This window comes from Megalops cyprinoides, chromosome 8 (assembly GCF_013368585.1).
Source record: "Megalops cyprinoides isolate fMegCyp1 chromosome 8, fMegCyp1.pri, whole genome shotgun sequence".
Lineage (NCBI taxonomy): Eukaryota > Metazoa > Chordata > Actinopteri > Elopiformes > Megalopidae > Megalops > Megalops cyprinoides.
Window position 1 is genome coordinate 14,888,966 of NC_050590.1, and position 19,865 is coordinate 14,908,830.

Below are 19,865 nucleotides of genomic sequence, written 5' to 3' on the forward strand. Positions count from 1 at the left end.
TAGTTGCAATAATGCAACAATGCATGATAGCCATTTCTTTTTTGACAGGCTACTCCTAACACATACGGTTACCTAGCAAGTGATAATACTATCTTCCACTTGCACGAGACCGCGTGTACTATACACGAGCCTGCACAACGCAGTCTATAGTGGAATATTTTGTACAGGAAAAAAAAAACAATATAGATATTTGGTATAATCTCTTCAAATAATGCTCTAAATTTTTACGTTGTTTTCGCCATTAACAGTGGCCTCTCACAACACTTCAAGTTTTCCTCGTTATAATGGCATCACTTTGACACACAAAATTACACTACAAATGCAATACCATCGGCATAAAAGTTATCGTATGTGCAATACATCCTATGCTTCCTTATTGTCTCTTCCACTGTCTCGTATTTCTAGCCTCATCTAGTAAAACAATCCAAAGACATTCAACAATTATCCTGTTGGAGGCCGAATAACGCCGGCATGAGTCAATTATTGAGCAATCTTGACCACACAGATGTAACGGAGGCTGTTTTTCATGCCTTTTCTTCAGAAATGATCTCCGGGAACACATGCATTTACTAGTGGTCCCACCGAGACAAACTTTAGATGGAACGCACGTGTTGACACAGTTCAAGACAGGTTAATGACACAATATGCTAGGATACCCGCAATGAGCACGATAGCAGTGAAAATTATCCCTGCGAAAACTTTCATGAGGCCAGGCTCACCATCTACCTCTTTGGGCTCCTCTTCGCAAATGGAAATGACCCCGACTGAGGAGTTTCCAACACTAACTGTGGACTTCAGCTCAGCCCCCGCCTCCTGCTTAGCTTCTACTGCCCAGGGTGCCACTTGGACCTTCATCTCCATTTCCTCCATCATCTGACCAACCTGGGTGATCTCGGTTTCTAGCTCCTTCAGATCCGCCGTGTCGATGTTGCTGTCAGCCTCGTACTTCATATTCTGTACACTCATGGCTCTGGCGGCCACGGTGGTGGTGCTGCCACTCATCCCTGTCTGAATGAGATGCCTTGTGGGGACCTTTAATGGAAAATCCTGTCCAATTTCCAAAGACCTTTTCATGTCCACGTCCAGTAGCTCCATGCTGCTTGAAAACAACACCCATAGCCGCTCGTATTCGGTTCGATCCTCCTTGCTTATCGTCTTGTCTTTAAGCAGAGCCGTCAGTTTCGTCCTGTTGGCCACGGCCAGCTCCTGGGCTTTTTTGCGAGTCTTCTTCAGCTCTTCCCTCAGGTTCTGAGAATCTGAAGTGCTCCCGAGAGTGATGACCAAATGTCTATAGCAAGCGGTTACTCTGTTCAGAGCATCCAGCATGGTTTTGCATTCATCCTTCCCCATTTTTTAAAAAAAAACCGAGTCTTCCTTGTGCCAATTACTGAAAGGGCAGAAATACAGTATAAAAGAAAAACTAGAACCACCAAATGTCTTAGAAACTGCAGCGTTTGTTTGCTAGTTTTGATCTAGATTCCACGGGAGCAGTACAGCCATTCAGACTCACTCAACGATCTCGTCAGAGCAAATTCCTTTCCATCCATGTTGCCTGTATATTCAGCAGAGAGCAGCACGGCTTAGTAATGGCTCCGTAAACGGCTTTATTTTTGCTCTTTCGTGGCCGAGATTAATCAGCATCAGAAGTCCCTCTCAAACAAATTATTTAAATGCAACGTGAAATTATGATAGCTTCTCAATCCTGTTAAATATCGATTTCCTCTGTTATTTGAATAGGCATCAGCTAGTTACATGAGATTTAGTAACAGGTGTTTACACCAATCTTTTCCAAACTCAGGCTACAGTAGAACAGAATGGCATGTTAGCCAGCAAGTGAGCTAGATAGGTGCTCTAGTTTCACAGAAGTGAATGACGACAAATCCCTTTGGATAGGAAATAAGAGTCCAGTTCTCAATTATTAAAATCTAGTCTCCATCCAATGTATAACAAAGCAGGATTAGTCATCCGCAGACTGTCAAACGAATCACGCTCGAATGATGAGAGCAATACTGCCGTCTGCCTCAGAAAATTCCCAGCAAGGGAGCTGTCCACTTCAGCAGCATCGCCGTCGGGGTTTAAATACCATTGAGCGCCCAGTGTGGTCACATGCACACATAACAGGAAAGAACCACTCAGCTACAGGCTGAAATTGTACCTTTGATATCGCGAGGACCGGCTCAGATATATCCTGATTGGTTTACCTCGCCCATTTAGAGTGTAATGTTTAGTGCGATTGGCTACAAACATTTCACTCAAAAAAGTCCCAGTCCTTCTCTAAATCAGGTTAGACAGACCGGTAGTGCTGACGAAGGATTAGAGGTAGTGTTTGTCTGAGTTCAGTTTAAGAAGTGAAAAATTAGAAATGTGTACCTGGCGCATATAGTTAAATAGGTAAGTCCTAGTGTTGCATATACTAGCTGTTGTTGGATTCGAGGTTGTGGTCCTGTTCATATTTGCTGTTACTTTGTTTGCTTCGACCTGTGGCAACTATCTTGCAGGGTAGCAAATTCTAGCTAGCTTGCTCGCTACCTTAGCGATTGTTAGGACTGACTCTGTCTGAAGTAACGTTATCATGTGTCAGCGGTAGAGTTGAAAGTGATACCAAATTACAGTTGCATTGGAATGGGTATGCATATTTTTTGTCTACCTAGTTAGCTTTCTTGCTAACGCAGGTCACGTAAAATCATCATGCATTGCTGTACAGTTCTGGTTAGCTACTTAACAGTAGCCTGCTAGCTACCCAGCTAACGTCAACTTGGCAACTGTTGTCCGGATAACTGTGACGGAGGTGTTGTAACGTTAGTTAACTCGACCTAACATCAGCTAGCTTAACATTACTTTTATATACGAGGAGTGTAAAAGGCTTTGGTTTTTTGTTACGAATGAACTGGCAAGGTTGATTGCAAACACTTAGATAGCTGTATCTCAGAAAAATACAGGTTCCACATCAACGCCTGCTCATGCGTAGCTTGCTAGCTAGCTCAATTAGCTAGCGAGCTGTTCTAGTTGAGTAATGTCCAGCAAGGTAGCTCACATACAGCTGGTCATTTCTGCTTGTGGTTTCATTCATGCAGTCGTTGGTTAAGCGAGCGTTAAGTTTACATTATTCCAGTTAAATGTTTTTAGTAACTTAAATACTCTACACAGCGTTTGTCGAAGTTGATTTACCTGTTGGACTTGGGCGACACTAGTATATCGTTGTTGAAGATCCATTATCAACTTACATTTTGGTATTACCATTTCTATATTTATAGTTTATATAATTGGGTTTGCAATGTATGTACTATTACCATACAGCTCCCGACGTACTGTAGCGTCACGTGTATCCAGCATGATTTGACTCTAGCGAGCTTTGATCCTCCAGACCAGGGCAATTTAAATGGGCCAATCCGAAATATTTTCACTCTAATCGGCTGATTGTTGTAAAAGTGTGCAGTGTAGTTTCTTCAAGTGTTTGGGCAGGCTTGTTAGTCCCCATATCTTGGATCCATACAAAGGCCTTATTTTGTATGTAGCTGTCATGCATTTCAGTTTTGAGCTAACTGAGCAGATGTGTCTGTGGAACTAAAAGTGATCATTGGTCCAAATGTCCCCTCTTTCCCTGTGGCCATGCCCTTGCCCGAATTTTATCTTAAAAATGTAGTGGAAGCCATAAAGATGTTTATCTAAGAAAATTGGCAGCCTGATCTCAGTTATTAAAATGGTACTCTAACTCCAGTGTATTCAATTTGGCAGATGGAGACTTGAGTTTTCTGGCACATGGGATGCTGATGCAATGGTTGTACTGTATTTTAAAAAGTCATAAAAACAATAGTAGTAATCAGATTATTGCTCAGATGAACACATGACACAGCTCTGAGGGGAGTGCTGTCGGTGCTTTCGTGTGTTGTGACAATGTGGGCATGCACTTGCATCACCAGGTCTGGCTCATGTTTACTTGCATCCTTAGGAGCTACATCATGGTGGATTAGACGAACACCTTAAGAAGGAGCAAAAAAAAAAAAAAAAAACCCTTTTAATTAGATTTGTGATAACCAGTTGAAACTCGTGAATGTGTATAGGGCTACTTCATTGAGGCATTTGTTCTTATATTGTTACAGCTTTTAGCTGAAATGTCAGCATTAAAACACGGTTTAAACAGTAGTGTATTGAAGTATAATTCCATCTGATAATTTCCTATGTAGGCCAGGGCCTTCGTAGCCTGTAAATCGTTAGCCTTAACTGCTCCAGTAAATATCCTGCATTGAATGGATAACATGTAAAAAGTTAAATGTAAAATAAGTAAGTCTCTCTTGATAAGGGCGGTCACTTCATTAAATTGCTGAATACTTGTCTTTCCTCCTGAACTCTGTGATCACATGTGTTGTTTGCTCTGCGGAAATTTTCTGTGACCCGTCATCCTGGGTCTAACTGAAGGAGTTTATCCAAAGTGCTTTTTCCAACATGACAGAGCTTTGGCACCTACTCTGCAAAGCAAATTGAAGTGAAAAACTACATCCATTAAATCATCTCAGGTGCAAGATGGCTCTACTACTGAGTCCTCTGTTTGTAGCCACAAAGTGTTGGCACGTCACAGGAAGTAAGCATTGAGTGCAGACTTCAGTATGCTTTACAATCTCAAAAATGAGCCCTTAAAGTGTGTTTGGGTGGCTTTGGGGGTGGGAATGTGATTATGAAGTAAAATTTCAGTTGCAACACACAGTGTTGTCCTCAGAAATGCTGCTCTTCGCCTCCAGTCCCTGGAATTTACCTTCTACACATGGACACATCAGTGCAGGAGATGTAAGAGCTGTAAGTTAAGAGATGTAAGTTGATTCATTGCTGCTTTGTTAGCAGTTAGAGTGTTGTGACAAGGGTTGCACCAGGAGTGGTTATGAAATGACACCTCTGAGGATCAGTAATGATGAAGGTGGAGGAGGGCCAGATGTTGGCGTGTGAGGTTGATGGTGCTGCTGTGTGCAGGGGCAAGTCACAACTGCATCTGCCTCTCCGTTTTGATGTACTGTGAGAAAACCTATTCTAATAACAGACAGCACACTTAATTCGCCCACAGCTTCCTGGCTTCACCTTTAACACACTGCTCTGCGGTCCTTCTCTTAGCAGGCAGGAGAGAGCGATAACAACATCAGGAGGACCACTGTGAATGTGCAGAGAACAGGTTTGCCCGAATTGAACACCCCAAGCTGATGGAGAACGCAGCTAAATTCTGTGTTCATTTTCTACTTCACTGGTTATTAGAGTGACGTATTAAAGTTGACGTCAGAATGTCTTCTGTTCTCTGAGGTTGTATGTTATGTCGAAGTTTACTTGTTTTGTGCAGTTGGGTATGCATTGAAGCCCGATTTCTGTTCCCCCCACTGTGAATTGCACTTGTTATTCTAGGTGTCTGAAGAAGGTGATAATGGATGAACACTCGTTCAGTTTTGGCTTCAAGTGTTTTCAGTGGTTAGAAATAGGGAATTTAGAGCCCTTTTTGTTTGTGAGCGCTGGCTCATTTGCACTTCTTAGAAAGAAAATGGGACAATTGCATCTGCTAATCCAATATGAATATTCAGTCCCATCGAAGGGGAGCTATTATGAGAGAAATTGCTCCTGTTTCTGTCGCTTTTTCTATTATTAGTCGCGTGCTCATCACAAGGACTATGCAATCATTAGTGAAAATGTGCTAAGTGGGTTACATTGCCTAGATCCACTGCTTTAATCACAACCATATTGATCATCAAGATGCTAACAGTTTACTGCCCCTCTTTCTGCTGACAGACTTTACATTACATTTCTGTCATTTAGCAGGCACTCTTATACAGTCAGACTTGTGTAAGTTACAGTTTTCTCCATTTATACAGCTGGATAATGATCTTTAGTCTTTCCCTTGTGCAGTAAATTTCATTTACAAGTAAATAACTCAACTTTACCAGTAGAAGGTGAAGAGGGTTCTTTTTTGAAAGGTATAACCAACTGCAAAGTGGGGCGAAAAACCCAGGATAAATTTTTTTGTTTAACTTCATCATGTACCGAAAGTGGAGCCCTGCAACTGTTCAGCAAATTGTATAACAGCTGAAAAAGTCAGAAGAGGTGAAAAAGCATTATGGGAAAATAGAGGAATTACATAAAGTTCATTATTTGTGATGACGTGGAAAGCATGACCCAGTAGACCACTTCAGTAATTGATTCTGCTCTGAATGCTCTTGTGGATTGTTGCCTTTGTCTCATCAACAGCTGGAATGGAAATGGGCCATTCCCTAGAGCTTTGCTGGGAGCTCATTACTCCCCGCGGCACTAGTCATGAGTGCAGCGTTCCCTGCAACTGGGGCTGGTCAGGCCTGGTCAGGGGTCACATGACACATTCCTCAGGGTTCCAGGCAAACACCCATATGATACGGAAGAGACGAGGGTAAAGGGGTGCACTGGCAAACCAAAACTCTTCTGTACTCCTAGGTTACATTTTGTAGCTGTGCCCCAACTGTATAAGATTATTCAACTTTAGCTGTATCAATGGCTGTGTCTTTTTTGATTTGTCTTTTTAAATTTGATAAGATGAGATTCTTATGGGGTTTACAAGTCTTCTTCAAACGGCACCGACAAGTGAGTAAACTTTTTAAAAGTCTGTATTACATCCTGGTTTCATGTCAACTATGAGATACAAACTGAATGTTTACATTCATGTAGGGAGATCTTCAGAGTCATCTGTGTAAAAATAAAGTTAATTGGTATAGGTTAAATTTGTGGTTTATTCTGTGACCATCATGTTTGTCTAATGTGGATGTAATATGAAAAGTCATGTCTTTTTCTTCTATCCCGTGCTGTTGACAGGAAGCTTTAGACAAGAAGAACTGTGCTGTTTCAGAGATATAAGTTATCCTGTACAGCATGATGCTAGACATCTGGAAAATATTACATCACATGGCATGCGGAAGTGATGCTAGCTGCAGGTGAAAAGCAGAATCACACTCCCTGTATTGAGCAGGTATTCAGGTCTCTGAAAGACAAAATGGGACATCTGTCAGAAAAACAGTTGGCTGTTTGAAAAAGCTGCGTATTGCCCTGAGCATGTCACTGAATATTCCATTCATGCTTTGTTGTCTTCGTGCTCTGCTGAGGCCTTCATGCCCACATGAGCTTTAAATGTGTGGAGTATTCAGCTTGAAAAAGCAATTACGTGCCAGCAGTTAAAATGTCAGTGCTCTGTGAAATCTCTTATGGATGGCTCCTTGACATATGTTCTCTGTATGTGCATGTGTGTGCATCTGCATTGTCTGTGTGTGTCTGTGTACTGGCATCTGTGTTGTGTGTATGTGAGTGCTCATCCATATGTGTTGGGTTTGTGTATGAATGTGTTGTGTGTGTGTGTGTGTATCTGAACTGAGTGTGTGTGTGAGTGTGTGTGTGTGTGTGTGTGTGTTCGTTTGTTTGTTTGTGTTTGTGTTTGTGTTTGTGTTTGTATACAGTGACAGTATACCTGCTGATGAGCATTATGTTTTTATTCGCCTGGCTCCTGCTGTGCAGAGCGGTAGAAAGCAGACATCAGACTGCAGTGTTTGTTTGATTGCTCTTTTTGCATTATTGAAGCGGATGGAGCCTAATGACCTAGCACCTGAAGTGCTTTGCTAATGGGCTCTAGCTAACAAGAGGTCTCTGAAAAAAATATTTTTTTTAAAGCATCCCCTGCTGCAGGATTTTCCAGACCTCTGTTGATTTCATTATACTCCACAGCCTGATGGGAACATCTCTCTTTTTCCTACTGCTCACACTGCATACCTCCCCATTAACTAACTGATGGAGCTCATTACTTACTGGAAGTTCAGTGTGTCCATAAAACACTTAACTTCTATAAGTCAAATGGTGGTACAATAATCAAAATCTGCTATATGCAAGTGGAAAATCTCATTTAAGAAGATAAAAAGCATTTTTACCGTTTTACAGTTTTTCTGCATCTGTTGTATTAAATGGGGCAAAATATAAGCTCATGTGTAGTCTATATGAAGTCTGTATGAAGGTTTATTTTCACCCATACCTTTCTTTAATTAAGGGTTGCTAAAAGATTACTTACAGAAAAATGAAACCATCCTTTTGTGGTTGTATTCTGAATCTTTTATCTGTGCCCTCTTTTTAGCGAGTGTCATCATTCAAAGCATGTTGCTCTCTACAGATGTATAGCTTTTGGCTTTGAAAGACCATGGGAAGTTGAAAAATGACCATACTTAAAAGAGAAAGGTAGTGTTGAGAGGAGAGATTTTCCTCTTGCATGTTCATTCAGAAAAATGAAGGACATTGCTGTGGGCTAGTTAAAGGCATTGATGAATGCTAATGAGAGTGGTGTCTCATCATTGGCAATAGCCCATGCTGTTGCCTATTGCTGCTCTAATGTACTGCTCAGGGAACTGAGCAGGTGAGACTCCCTGAAACAGGCCCCTCATCACTGATCACAGTCCTGACTAGGCTTCCTCAGATGTGCCATTACCTTTCACATTTAACTAGTGCAATTTTGTTGTCTGTGTGTTTGGCACTTTCATGATAATGCTCATTCATGAATATGTGGTAACAACATTTTGCTTCATCCTGTCCATTTTCATACATATTACAAGCAGTGCACATAATCTTCAGCTGTTTGATTTAGGCATATTTGAACAGTGAATGACCATACAACGTGTATACATGAACAAGAACATAAAGTTGCAAATATTACAAAATGAAAACATCACAATAAAAACGCAGGAGAGCCTGCATGTATGGTCCTGAGAGCAACCAGCAAATGGTTTTAGGGCAATCAAAATGAAATACATATTTAGGAATAAGATGTGTGTGTGTGTGTGTGTGTGTGTGTGTGTGTGTGTGTGTGTGTGTGTGTTTTAATGTGTCTCAGTGTTTGAATGCCAAGCATTGATGCCACTGGATAAGGAGAGTAAGACCAGGTTGTTCCATAGTGTGGTTCTGAGTCTTAGTTGACCGGCAGTTTTCCAAGTTATTGTAATCAATCAACAGATGAAGCCACTGTGAAAGTGACAGCATGCCACTTTTTACAAGTATAGCTGTTTCTACTTTTAGAAGCAAACAGTGGTGAGGTTACCTTTGCTGAGTTCAATGATGTGGGGATGGCAAAGGCTGGAATATTGGCTAATTTGACATTGTGGTGTTACTGTAGTTTGTGTTTCCCTTGCATACAATATGTGATGTTATAGAATATTATCAAAGCATATCCCTTGCATACAGTATGTGATGTTATATCATGGAGCTGCAGTACCATGCACTACAGAAGCCGTTGTCTTCAACAGGGGTATAATTATTATAGCTCATTATCATGCCATTGGCTAAACCAGGACAGGTTTGACTTAACAAACTAGCAGCAAGAATTTCCAGTGGTAGGATGACTGAATTGACAATTCCCAGTGCTCTTCTGTGTTTTTACTTAAGTGTGGCAGCAATGTAAGCAGGAGATGGAGAGGAGCATACCATACCCAGAGATGCATTCTGTTGCCTCATTGACAGTCCTCTGTAGTCAAAGTCAAAAGGAGCTGTGAAGGTATTTCCACATTGCACAAACAGTTTGTCTGTGTGTTTCTTCTCTCATTATTCCAAGCACTACTAGGAAGGAGCCAGGGGCTAAGTATAGTGTGTTTCTTGAGAAGATATGTATGAGTCTTTCTGAGGTTGACCCGCTTTCTTTCCACTGTCCTAAAAGCTGGCATTCAGCTGACTTATTGTCCAAGGACTAAACACCCTTTCTCAGCTTCAGCTCCTCACCTGTCTGTTAAATGGGATATACATTTTGAAAAAATGTTTAGTTGGACATACCTTGTATTTATCAGGCAGCCTGAAGCCATCTGTAATATGTTTGCTTGGCACTGTGATTCCAACCATTTTCCTGGGTTCAGATTTCAAAAAGTTATTGATGAACTACATATAAATCATTAAGTTTTGAAGTTTAATTAAACATGTTGATAACAAGGTAAAGTAGTAAAGCAGTGAATTGAGCCTAGGTGGCCATTAGAGATGATTTACTGTACTGTCTCATCAAAGAAATCTTCCCGTGTGTTGAATTGCATCCATGTCTGAGGGAGAGGTTGCTGATCTGTGCCATGTTTGTGATGGTTATTGAGTGTATTTGAAGAGTTCAGATCTTTGGCTCCAATAGTGTAGTGAACCAACTCTTGTAATTTCATGTCCTGGGAAGTTAATTGGCTCAGCTGAGAAGCAGCTGGCTGAGGCAACTGCAAAGCAGAAACGGAAACAAGAGCCCTGTTGTTTGACTCCGATTCAGATTATACAGGAAAACAAGAGATTTAGCTATGGTTTCTCAGAGCAAGTGACCTCCCTGGCTTCTCTCCTCACCTCTGCGACAGATATCGGTACAGTGTTCCTGTTGTTTGAAATGTGTGTGAGTGTAGAGGACATATGTATGTGTGTTTTTGTACATTTTTGGGATAGAATTCAATCTGCATCTATGTCTCTAGCAGCAAGAAATGTGCTCTTAACCTATTAGGCATTGGTGTTTATGTCTTTTCCATCTTCTGAATTCACCTGGGTCCTCCTGTCCTTTTTGCAGGAGCCAGAGTCCCCGTTCCCTATGGCTGTGTATGATGAGAACATCCTGAAGAACCCTTTCTACCTTGCTCTGGAGAAGCAGCGGCCGGACCTGTGCAGCAGAGTCGCAGAATTCCATGGCATTGTAAGTTTTCCCATCCCCATCCACAAATTATTGCAGGGGCCATTTGCTAGCACAGCAATGTTTACGATCGAGATGAAACAGTCTGAAGGCTGGCACTAACAAAGCTGACTCTGGAGCCATTTTCACATATGAACTCCGGACAATGTCCAGACATTGTCTGGAGTTGCCCTTTCACACATGTAGCACACAACAGGAGATTGTCCGTGTCAGACATGTTCTCACCTACTGGAAATACTCCGTTTGGTTTAGGCGAGGGGCAGCGCTTGGGGAGAGTGTGCAGGAGGCAGGACGTGACGCAAAAAAGTATGCTGCAGAAATCACAGTGGCTGTATTGAAAACTGCCTACTGCATACTGTGTAATGCGTACTACACAAGTATATACTGTATACTGCATGCTATTTTTCAGTGTAGTACCCAGTATGCGAACATTAATGATTACATTTGTAGTATTTTCGCTCCTCCGGGTAATGTCTACATAAGTTCAGGGTTGCAGTGCATGCCTGAAAGGGGCTTAGGTGAAAAGGTTGGTCAGCCAGGATCCTCCAAATCTGGCTCACAAGTTATCTGTGAAAGGACAAACTCTGGAGCCTTTTCCTACCAATTCTGCAAGTAAAATCTTGGTGACCCTTGAACCAATCAGAGAGGGTGTGGCTTGACTGCTTACTTCAGTGTGTTCCTTACACTGAATTTAATATTGAGGCAGAAACAGCGGTGCCATCAGATTCTTCTGTGATGTATCAGACAAGCGGAGAAGCATGCATATCTGTTGCTGTCCTGTCCTTGGCCATAAAAGTCACATGAGCTGCTTTTACTATGCACCAAAGAACCACCTGCTACACTTCAATGTTGAGCTGTTGCTTTCTTGTGCAGTTTTGTTATCGGAGCTTGTGCCGGGGTCAGAGCCAGTTGGAGCCTTTCGTGGCGAGGCGTGCTGTTCCCTGCGAGAGGGCGAGCAATGGCAGCAGCTGGCAGGTGTGTCCTGTCGGGCTGTGAATTCCTGCCGCGTCTTGTTTACTTTTCCCTCTCGCTGCTGAAGGAGAGGGAGAGAGAGAGCACAGCCTGCACTCTGTTCTTCAGCAGCAGATTAATGAGCTCTCAGAACATCATTAAGCTGAGAGCCTAAGAGCACAGCGCACCACGCTGCTCGGGGCCCTCCTGCATCTAACCTTTAAGACACAATGTGCAGCTCCACATACTTCCCCTCCCTGGGCTAATTATGATGCCATATGGCTAAAAGAGTTTATCAGTGGCATTTTGGTTTTCGTCCTTGCTGTAAATACGCATGTTTTTGAAAGATGCTACACCCTATACTTGCAGTTCCTAATTTGTCTGTAGTCTGGTGTTTATGAAGAAGCTTAGTCACTGTTCCTATTTTAGATACCTCTTTTTTTAGTTTCATAAGTAGAACAACAGGCCTATTTTCCTATATAGGATAGAGCCTGGTTCCTTGCCATAGAGATAAATTATCTGTACATAACAAAATATGGCTTTTGTCATTGCAGCCGACATACACGTGTATATGCTGTAGTGCTTAGTACGCCTGTGTGTTGGTATACAGATTGTATTTTGTCTTTTCTTGTCAACACAAAAGTTCAACAATTAAATACTTCTTTCTGCTGTCAAGGTTCAAATGCAAAAGCAAGTTCTGTTCTCTGACCCAGTAGAAGCAGGGGAAAGGTAGATGGTTTGGGGCAGACTGAGGCTGCACAGCAACCTGCTGGTGGTGGGAAAACTAGGACTGGCTCCTGCCTGCATTTAGATAATCTGACTACTTTCAAACAGCTGCTATGTGTGTGTGTGCGCCATTTCCACTGTCTGTGATGATTCTGTCATCTTTTTCAGGAGAATGTTTTTTACCGATGGTTCCCCCGTGCAGCTTGATGATGTGCCTCTTCTGCATTCTGAAAGGCAAACGTGATGTCATTTAGAGAAGTGAAAGGATTCTTAGTACCTAGTTTTTCAAGGGATTATCCAATCTAAAATTTCTGTCAGATGCCAGTTTGAAACAGTGCAAGACAGGCATGTGCTACCTGCAGTATTATGTTTCCATCTTTGAGCATATAAAGAGCACAGTCAACAGGTACATGTTAATTTGTATCTTTCAGTCAGGTAATGATGACACCAGATGTTTGATTGTCTTTGCATGAATCAACACCATTCTGTGGATGAGTGTTGGAATATGCTTAGTTTTGGCTAAATACGTTGAAATAGGCATTACTGATTTGCAGATGCATGTCAGTCCTGACTTGTTTATTAAACAGTCAGAACCTTCCAATTTCTGAGGTTTGCCTCTGAAAGAAATGCTTACTAGCTTACACCAGTTGGTACAGAGAGCATCCAAATCCATTTCATGTCAACTGATATTCAAGTTTTCAGAATTGCAGCATTAAACTCAGACTGTGCTGATTGATCAAGGGGGGTCTCTGTAATATTGTCCTCTTTAATCCAAGGGCTGCCCCTGTGAGTTTGTGGTTAGAGAAACAAAGGTAGTGATTTGTTCGCTGGCTTCTAGTCTGGGCATCAGACATTCTGAAACGGTGCTGGTTGAGTCTCGGGGTTTGAAGGAGATGAGTGATGGGGCACTGTCACCCTAATTTCAAACTGCTAAATCCAGCCTGGCTCACCCTCATGATCTTCTTCCTCTCTTATGTCGTCCATTCACTAATGTCCCCAAGCTACACTAATTGCCAATTAGGATTTTGTTTGTCTCAGCTTGTTTCCATTGCCTCTAGTCGGTTTTCTTCCACTTGAAATTGAGCCTTATTGATCTTAATTCAATTTTGCCTCATGCACAGCCTAGTGGGTAAACAGCCCCCATCTGCACCCTCTCCATTCCTGGAGTTCAGCTTGCTCCTTATACTGTGAAGTCTGTCACCCTGGCTACCTCTCTGAGGCATAAACTGGCTCTGTGTGCCATCAGCAGATGATCCAGAAATGAGTATGCCATACACCAAGTTACAGGTTGATATGGCATACCTCGCATCTGTACAGAACCAAAAGTCAGGCCAGTTTTGGGGATTCATACAATAATATCCACAATGACACTGAGGTCTGACACATAATAAACATTAACTTCTGTGCCATCTGACCTTATGTAAACATACAAAGTTTGGACACATTCACATACGGCCACAAAATGAATAGCCAAACTTCAACCATTTTCCTTCCTCATATTCTTCTTTTTCTCCATCTGAATTGTAATGGAGTGTTACATCATCTAATGTTTAAGTCACCATTTTGTGTCCTCATATTTAGCCAGTTGCCACATCTGTTCCTTGTAGCCAACTGAAAGTCTCTGGCCTTTCCAGAAAATAGATGTCTGCCATCTTGAGAGTGGATGAAAACTAGCTAGTTGGCCGACTAAGTTCCATACTAAAAATAATAATAGTAACACAAATATACCAATATAATCTCTATAGGCCCCAAGACATTTCCATGCATTCCTTATAATAACCAGTTTTAAAACATTGCTTTGAATGTCAACTTTAATCAGGTAGTCAAAGTTAAAAACTAGGCATTAGATTTGGAATGGTGCTTATCCAGTTTTGCTGAGGTAATGTCACCAAAATTGTTTTGTGTAACTTGGCTTCATTTTGATATGAGTAATTTGAATGGCAGACCTATTTTTTCAAGTGTGTAACTCACTTATGGAGGATAAGTATTTAACATGTATTAATAACTTTCCGTTTTCATGCTCTGAAAGTATGTTTTGTAGGGGTATCTCTATAGACTGTCAAAGCAGATCTGAATCATTCTCCTCCACGCTCACCTGGGTTCTAGAGGCCCTGGGCCCACAGGTCTGCTGTGCCTCCCAAGGTTTATTGTATTACTATTCCAGTGCTATTCTTGGTTTATGTGTTTGCCAGTGATCAATGAATTGTGATGTCATTAAAACGCTCTATAAAGCACACTATAAATATCTGAGATAAGGATGTGAAGCTCCATGGATTAAATTCATCATCAGATTTAGCTGAGTAGTGTTAGGTTCTGAATGATTCTCAGTGCATTTTGGCCTAGGGGGTGAAAAAAGCCTATAGTTGTTCCATTTCTTTTGTAAATGTCAAAAAATATTCTGGATTTCTTTTCTTTTAATAGGCCTTTAGGAAGCTCATCTATGAATTTAACATGAACGTGTTTAATCATTGGTTCCATGAGCACAGCATGTGAGGCAACAAGCAAGGCAAATGATCCATTTCCTTTTTGTGTGAGAGCGGTTAATCTGGGGTCAAAATGTGTGTCAAAGTCATTTCCTACTGAGGAGCAGTGTGGCAGGCGCTGTAGTCTGTGCAGGGCATGCCTCTGCTCCCTACTTTTGGGTGGACATACACATTTACAGAGATAGAAAACTTGTTCATAGAGGTTTACATTCATAAATGTTGAATAGTTGGTTCTCCGCACTGGTTAGAGCTACAGAGTAATTCACAGTGGATTACAAAGAGTCTATTCAAGATCAAACAAAGGTGTGTTTTTACAAGTGGCTTCCACATCAGTGCTCACCCATTGGGTTGGTTTGGTCCAGTCTGAATGGAAGAAAAGGCAGATATTGATCATGGCAGCAAAGTATACAGAGCTGGCATCCCTCCACACCATTGTACGGCCATCATATGGGTTTAGAATCATGTAGTATGTTAAATATCCAGTCTACCCTTTACCCCCATGTGCTGCCGCAGGTGCTGGTACCATGCCAGGCAAGTCTGCCCATCAGTGCCTATTCCCCAGCCCAGTTTGATGGCTACGTACTGCAGCCAGTGGAAGGGGGATATCAAACCCTGGATGGAAAGGTAAGGCCACAGCAGTGGCAGTGCGGCACTGTGCGTCTCCTCACCTTTGTTAAGAGTTGCAACATGGACAGGTGATACATTTTCGTTCCTCTTGCAAGTTTAATTCATCATCCTATATTATGTATTTCTAAGGAATTCATTTGGTTGATGCTGGGTGTAAAGAATTGCACAGATTACCCAAAAGACTGGTATTTACTGGAGAGAAGGAATAAAACCAAGCTGTGAATGTAAAACACTGTGGCCTTTAATCAAATTTAAAAATTTGTAAGACAAAAGAAAACTGGTTTTCTGTGTCTAAAAAGCAGCAGCTCTAAACCTGCTGTGTTCTCGAATATATTTTTGCTCTCAGTCGGGATAGTATCATGTCGTAGAATTTTTTTTTTGTAAAGACGTATATTTTAACAGTACTCAGTAGTAGAGCACAGTCATGAGAAACCAGGGTGGCAGTGACAAGGGACAGAAATACTGCATGTTACTGCAGCCAATTAAATGCCTGTCTGTCTGGCTGCCTGTATAGTTACACAACCAGGCTTCATCAGGCCTGGTATTCCACCAAAAAGGTATTGGAAAAGTGACTGTGCCAGCACAGCACAAAAGTAGCACCATTGACATATGGACCTGTGTCATCTCGGATCATAGCTTAATAGAACTTAAGGAAGCCAGTCTAATTTAAGAGCAGCTTTCCAGAATCTTAATACTGTGGGTAAGAATTAACTGTACAAGGAACCCATTTCAGTGTCAGTTCCAAGCCTGCTGTTTACATAGTAGCCACCTCTGTCTGTGAACATGGAAGTTTTCCACAGGAATTTAGGATTATTTCTATCTATATCGCACAGCTAAAATGTCTTTGCATGTCTCAGTGTTTTTTTAATTGTTCAAAGCTGCATCAAATTGACAGAAATCTCCTACTTAATTGCTGTTTTTGAAGTATTGGTAATAAATTTGTTGCTTCAAACAGCTCTCAGTAATCCAAGTTCAATGTTTCTATTCCCTCCCGTTGAGTCCTTTTTATAGTTTGAATGATTTAAAGAGGAAAAAAATGTTGACATATAGACTGTATCTGTGTTTTTTTTTTTTGCAGGAGATAGTCATTCAAGACAGCCTAGTGAAATTGGGGACAGGGTTCCAGTCTCCTGCCACTGTGCCCATTCTGTTTGAGGAAACCTTCTACAATGAGAAGGAGCAGAGCTACAGCATCCTCTGTATTGCTCGCCCCATTGAAACCGACCAAAGCCTGGGTAAGGCCACTGAGAAAGCTTTTATGCAGTTTGTTCTGTTTGTCTGTGTGGCTTTTGAGGCTTTTATTTTGCTGTGAAATTTCTGTTTCGGAGGTGAGGCGAGGGATGTATTGTGTGTGCTTGCTGTTACCTTTTGCATGGTGGATCAGAGTCACCAAGAGTCATTGATGCTTTTGTGTCTCTCAGTGGAGGTGGCCCCCACACCTGTGCCATATTGCCTAAAGAATGTGGAGGATGCCAAGGAGTTCCTGGGCCGCCATGCCGAAAAACTGGACAAGTTCATTACCGCCTTCTGTCACTCCTTTAAAGAGCAGGAAAGGAAGGGACTCCGGCACCACATTGTAAGGGCCCTTACATATACACACAAACGTACACAAACATATGCACAGACACACAAACTTGTGTGTAAACAGATGAGAAAGTACATACATGTAAACCTTCACACACACACTAGAATGAAAAAGCGTGAACACACATGCACATATGCACGCGCATGCACACACACACGAGAGTGAAAACACACAAACTTGTCGTTTTATGTATGCATAGGCCTACATGCACACAAATGCAAGCAGGTGTATGCAGGTTTTAACCACATACATGTATGCACACACTGCAGAGAGGAATCAGATATCTATGAGTACCAAATGTAAGCTTCTAAATGTATGTCACCTCATGTATTTTTCCATTAACTCAATAGTACAGCTACAATTGTAGTAAAATAATTGGTTTCCATATAAGAAATGACTTGTTGCACTTTGAGCTTCATCGTCCTACGAGCCATCTCATCCTTTTGTTATTGACGTCCACACATCTTGCCACAGTGCTTTGTCACTGTCCATTCTGGCCATACAACAACATCCTCAATGTGTCAGTCTCAGTGACAACCTTAAAAGGACCAGAGTCAGTTGAATGGAATGGAAATGATTTGGAGCATGTCCCTTCAGATTAGGATATATCCATTTATTTTTAGCTTTCTACAGTGACAGTAGTCTGATCTCAGTTATTCAGAGGTGTGGATTTAGAGAGCTTTTATCCAAGAAGTTTTACTGTACTAAATTATGAGCAGTTTACAGACTGGGGAAAACCGTTCTTTCATTAAGTGCTTAGTCATCAGACAAATTATAGGTGGAATCCAAGTTGGAGCCCTCTGCAGCTCTCCAGGAATTACTAAATGTTGAGATATTTTCTATTTCATACATGTTTAACTAGCCAAGACAATAAACATACTTTAAAGTGATTACTTGAAGTCATTTATAGGAGCCAGCCTATTCTGTGCCCAGATTAACATGGATAATTGGTTCTTATGTGGGCACAGAGCCCAGACCAATCCTGCTGTGTGAAGAGGAAGGGGGTGGAAGTGCAGGGCCCCCTGTGGTAGGTAAGGTGGGGACAGCAGACCTGAAGAAACCTGAAATTACATTCCATCAACACAGAGATTCAGTCTAGGGTACTGTCACTTTCTCTTGGCTTAGTGTCATCTTCAGGTGGATTCTTTCTCCCGAAGAGCTTACTTCAGTGAATCAAATCACTCACCAATTTGTCATTTCATTAAAGGCCTAAATAATAGGTTTATTGTAGGCTTTACTTGGGACAAGTGCTTACTCAGTGGAAGTGGTCACTGTGATGGTAATTCTGTTCATTTCTTGACTTCCGTTTTGATTTTGACATTTTCTCCACAGGACTCTGTGAATGCACTTTACACAAAATGTCTTCAGTGCTTACTGAGAGATTCACGCCTGGTGAGTCCTGCTCTCAGCCCTCAGTTCTGTGTGTCATGGGTGGTATGCTGTCATTTCTCTGTTCTGGTTGGCATTGGATGGGAATGTACTGTGTTTGTGTTTTCAGAAAGTACTGGCCAAGCAGGAGTTACAGATGACTCTTCTCAAGCAAGCTGTGGAGGTGAGAGTCAACTGATTTTGTCTTTGCAGTGTTAAGTATTCTGTTCTTCTGTTCCTTTAGGTTCTGTTCACATTTAATCAAAATGGTTGTATATATTACGATTATGAGTTGCCACAAAGCAACAATTTTTCACCTGTAAATTCCCCAAACCCAACCCCCCCAAACAACATAAGTGTGTTTCTGTGTGGTGGTCACTCCATGAACATGTGCCTATAAACAAGAACATAGATTTCTGCCTAAGGAAGATCAGACAGGCTTCAACAGTCAGGTGCATATGGGTTGGGGGTGAGCACCTCCTGCCCTTTATGCAGAGCCCAGAGTCTAAGTGAAAACCTTCTGTGTAAACTGAAGCTGCCGTCTGCATTGCCACCCGTATCATACTGCTGTTGAATGTTCACATATGGCTCAGAATTGGTGAAGGTAAAAGACTAATGACTGTTTCATATGTAAACGAGTTGTTATTGCATCATTTCTTTCTGCTTGACCTTTACCATTCAGAGGAAATTATTGCACTTGATTATAGATCAGTACCATGATTTTCATTTTTATTCACTTATTCAGCACTGTACAGTTTAATCCATCATCGTACATCTTAAAGCATAAAAATAGCTCTGGTGTCACGTGGCTACAGGGCATTTCACTGTAAATATCCTCAGGATAATACAGTGACGTGTCATATATACATTTTCCTCCAGGTTATGCAATGATGTTGAACCGTTTGCAGCCCAGAGAACATCTATATCAGGCTGACTGCTGATTCATTTAGATGTTATTTAGTAGAGGGTAATACTACTTTAGAGAGGGAACATTTACCCTGGAATGCTCCTTACAAAACTGTCATGCACACTTCACTCGAAGAATGTGGACATTCTATAATGTAAACAGTTTTTTTCTTCTTTGCCTCCCTTAGATGTACATACATCATGGTATCCATGATTTCCTCTTTAAGTACGTGGGAACTATTGAAGCAAGTCAGGTACGAAGTGCTTCCGTATCACTTGATATATTTTACTTGCTTTTGATGAGGAAGTACCTTTTTAAGAAATGTCTGATTCTTTACAGGATGCAACTTTCAATAAAATCACAAGAAGTCTGCAGGATCTGCAGCAGAAGGACTTGGGTGTTAAATCAGAATTCAGGTCAGTTTGTGGTAACAGGAGCATCACTAGTAAAAGCTGTTTTTACTCTGTACTCCGTCACTACTGTTTATTCATTTCCTTGTGTTTGTTCTCAAGCTTTTTGTCTGCGTGCCTGTGTGCATGTCTGTGTGCATCTGTGTGC

General features: G+C 41.6%; 2 protein-coding genes across 3 annotated transcripts in view; one reads left to right on the top strand and one right to left on the bottom strand.

Moving 5' to 3' along the window:
* Positions 1 to 280: 280 nt before the first annotated feature.
* LOC118782439 (regulator of G-protein signaling 9-binding protein) lies at positions 281 to 1,761 on the bottom strand. The gene has a single exon (XM_036535796.1). The coding sequence runs from the start codon at positions 1,348 to 1,350 to the stop codon at positions 622 to 624; it is 729 nt and encodes a 242-aa protein (XP_036391689.1). The 5' UTR covers positions 1,351 to 1,761; the 3' UTR covers positions 281 to 621.
* A 534-nt stretch (positions 1,762 to 2,295) lies between these two features.
* Positions 2,296 to 19,865, top strand: part of ankrd27 (ankyrin repeat domain 27 (VPS9 domain)) — a 37,110-nt gene continuing 19,540 nt past the window's right edge. For both annotated transcript variants that reach the window (XM_036535635.1, XM_036535636.1), the window contains exons 1-9: positions 2,296 to 2,391; positions 10,541 to 10,663; positions 15,334 to 15,444; positions 16,526 to 16,682; positions 16,869 to 17,023; positions 18,365 to 18,424; positions 18,531 to 18,584; positions 19,495 to 19,560; positions 19,647 to 19,723. In XM_036535635.1, coding sequence (XP_036391528.1) covers positions 10,562 to 10,663; positions 15,334 to 15,444; positions 16,526 to 16,682; positions 16,869 to 17,023; positions 18,365 to 18,424; positions 18,531 to 18,584; positions 19,495 to 19,560; positions 19,647 to 19,723 — 782 coding nt within the window. In that variant the 5' untranslated portion in view covers positions 2,296 to 2,391; positions 10,541 to 10,561. The remainder of the gene's footprint in view (positions 2,392 to 10,540; positions 10,664 to 15,333; positions 15,445 to 16,525; positions 16,683 to 16,868; positions 17,024 to 18,364; positions 18,425 to 18,530; positions 18,585 to 19,494; positions 19,561 to 19,646; positions 19,724 to 19,865) is intronic.

Excerpts from the sequence above, each read along its gene's own strand:
- LOC118782439 (XM_036535796.1), bottom strand. The coding sequence starts at position 1,350 with ATGGGGAAGGATGAATGCAAAACCATGCTGGATGCTCTGAACAGAGTA.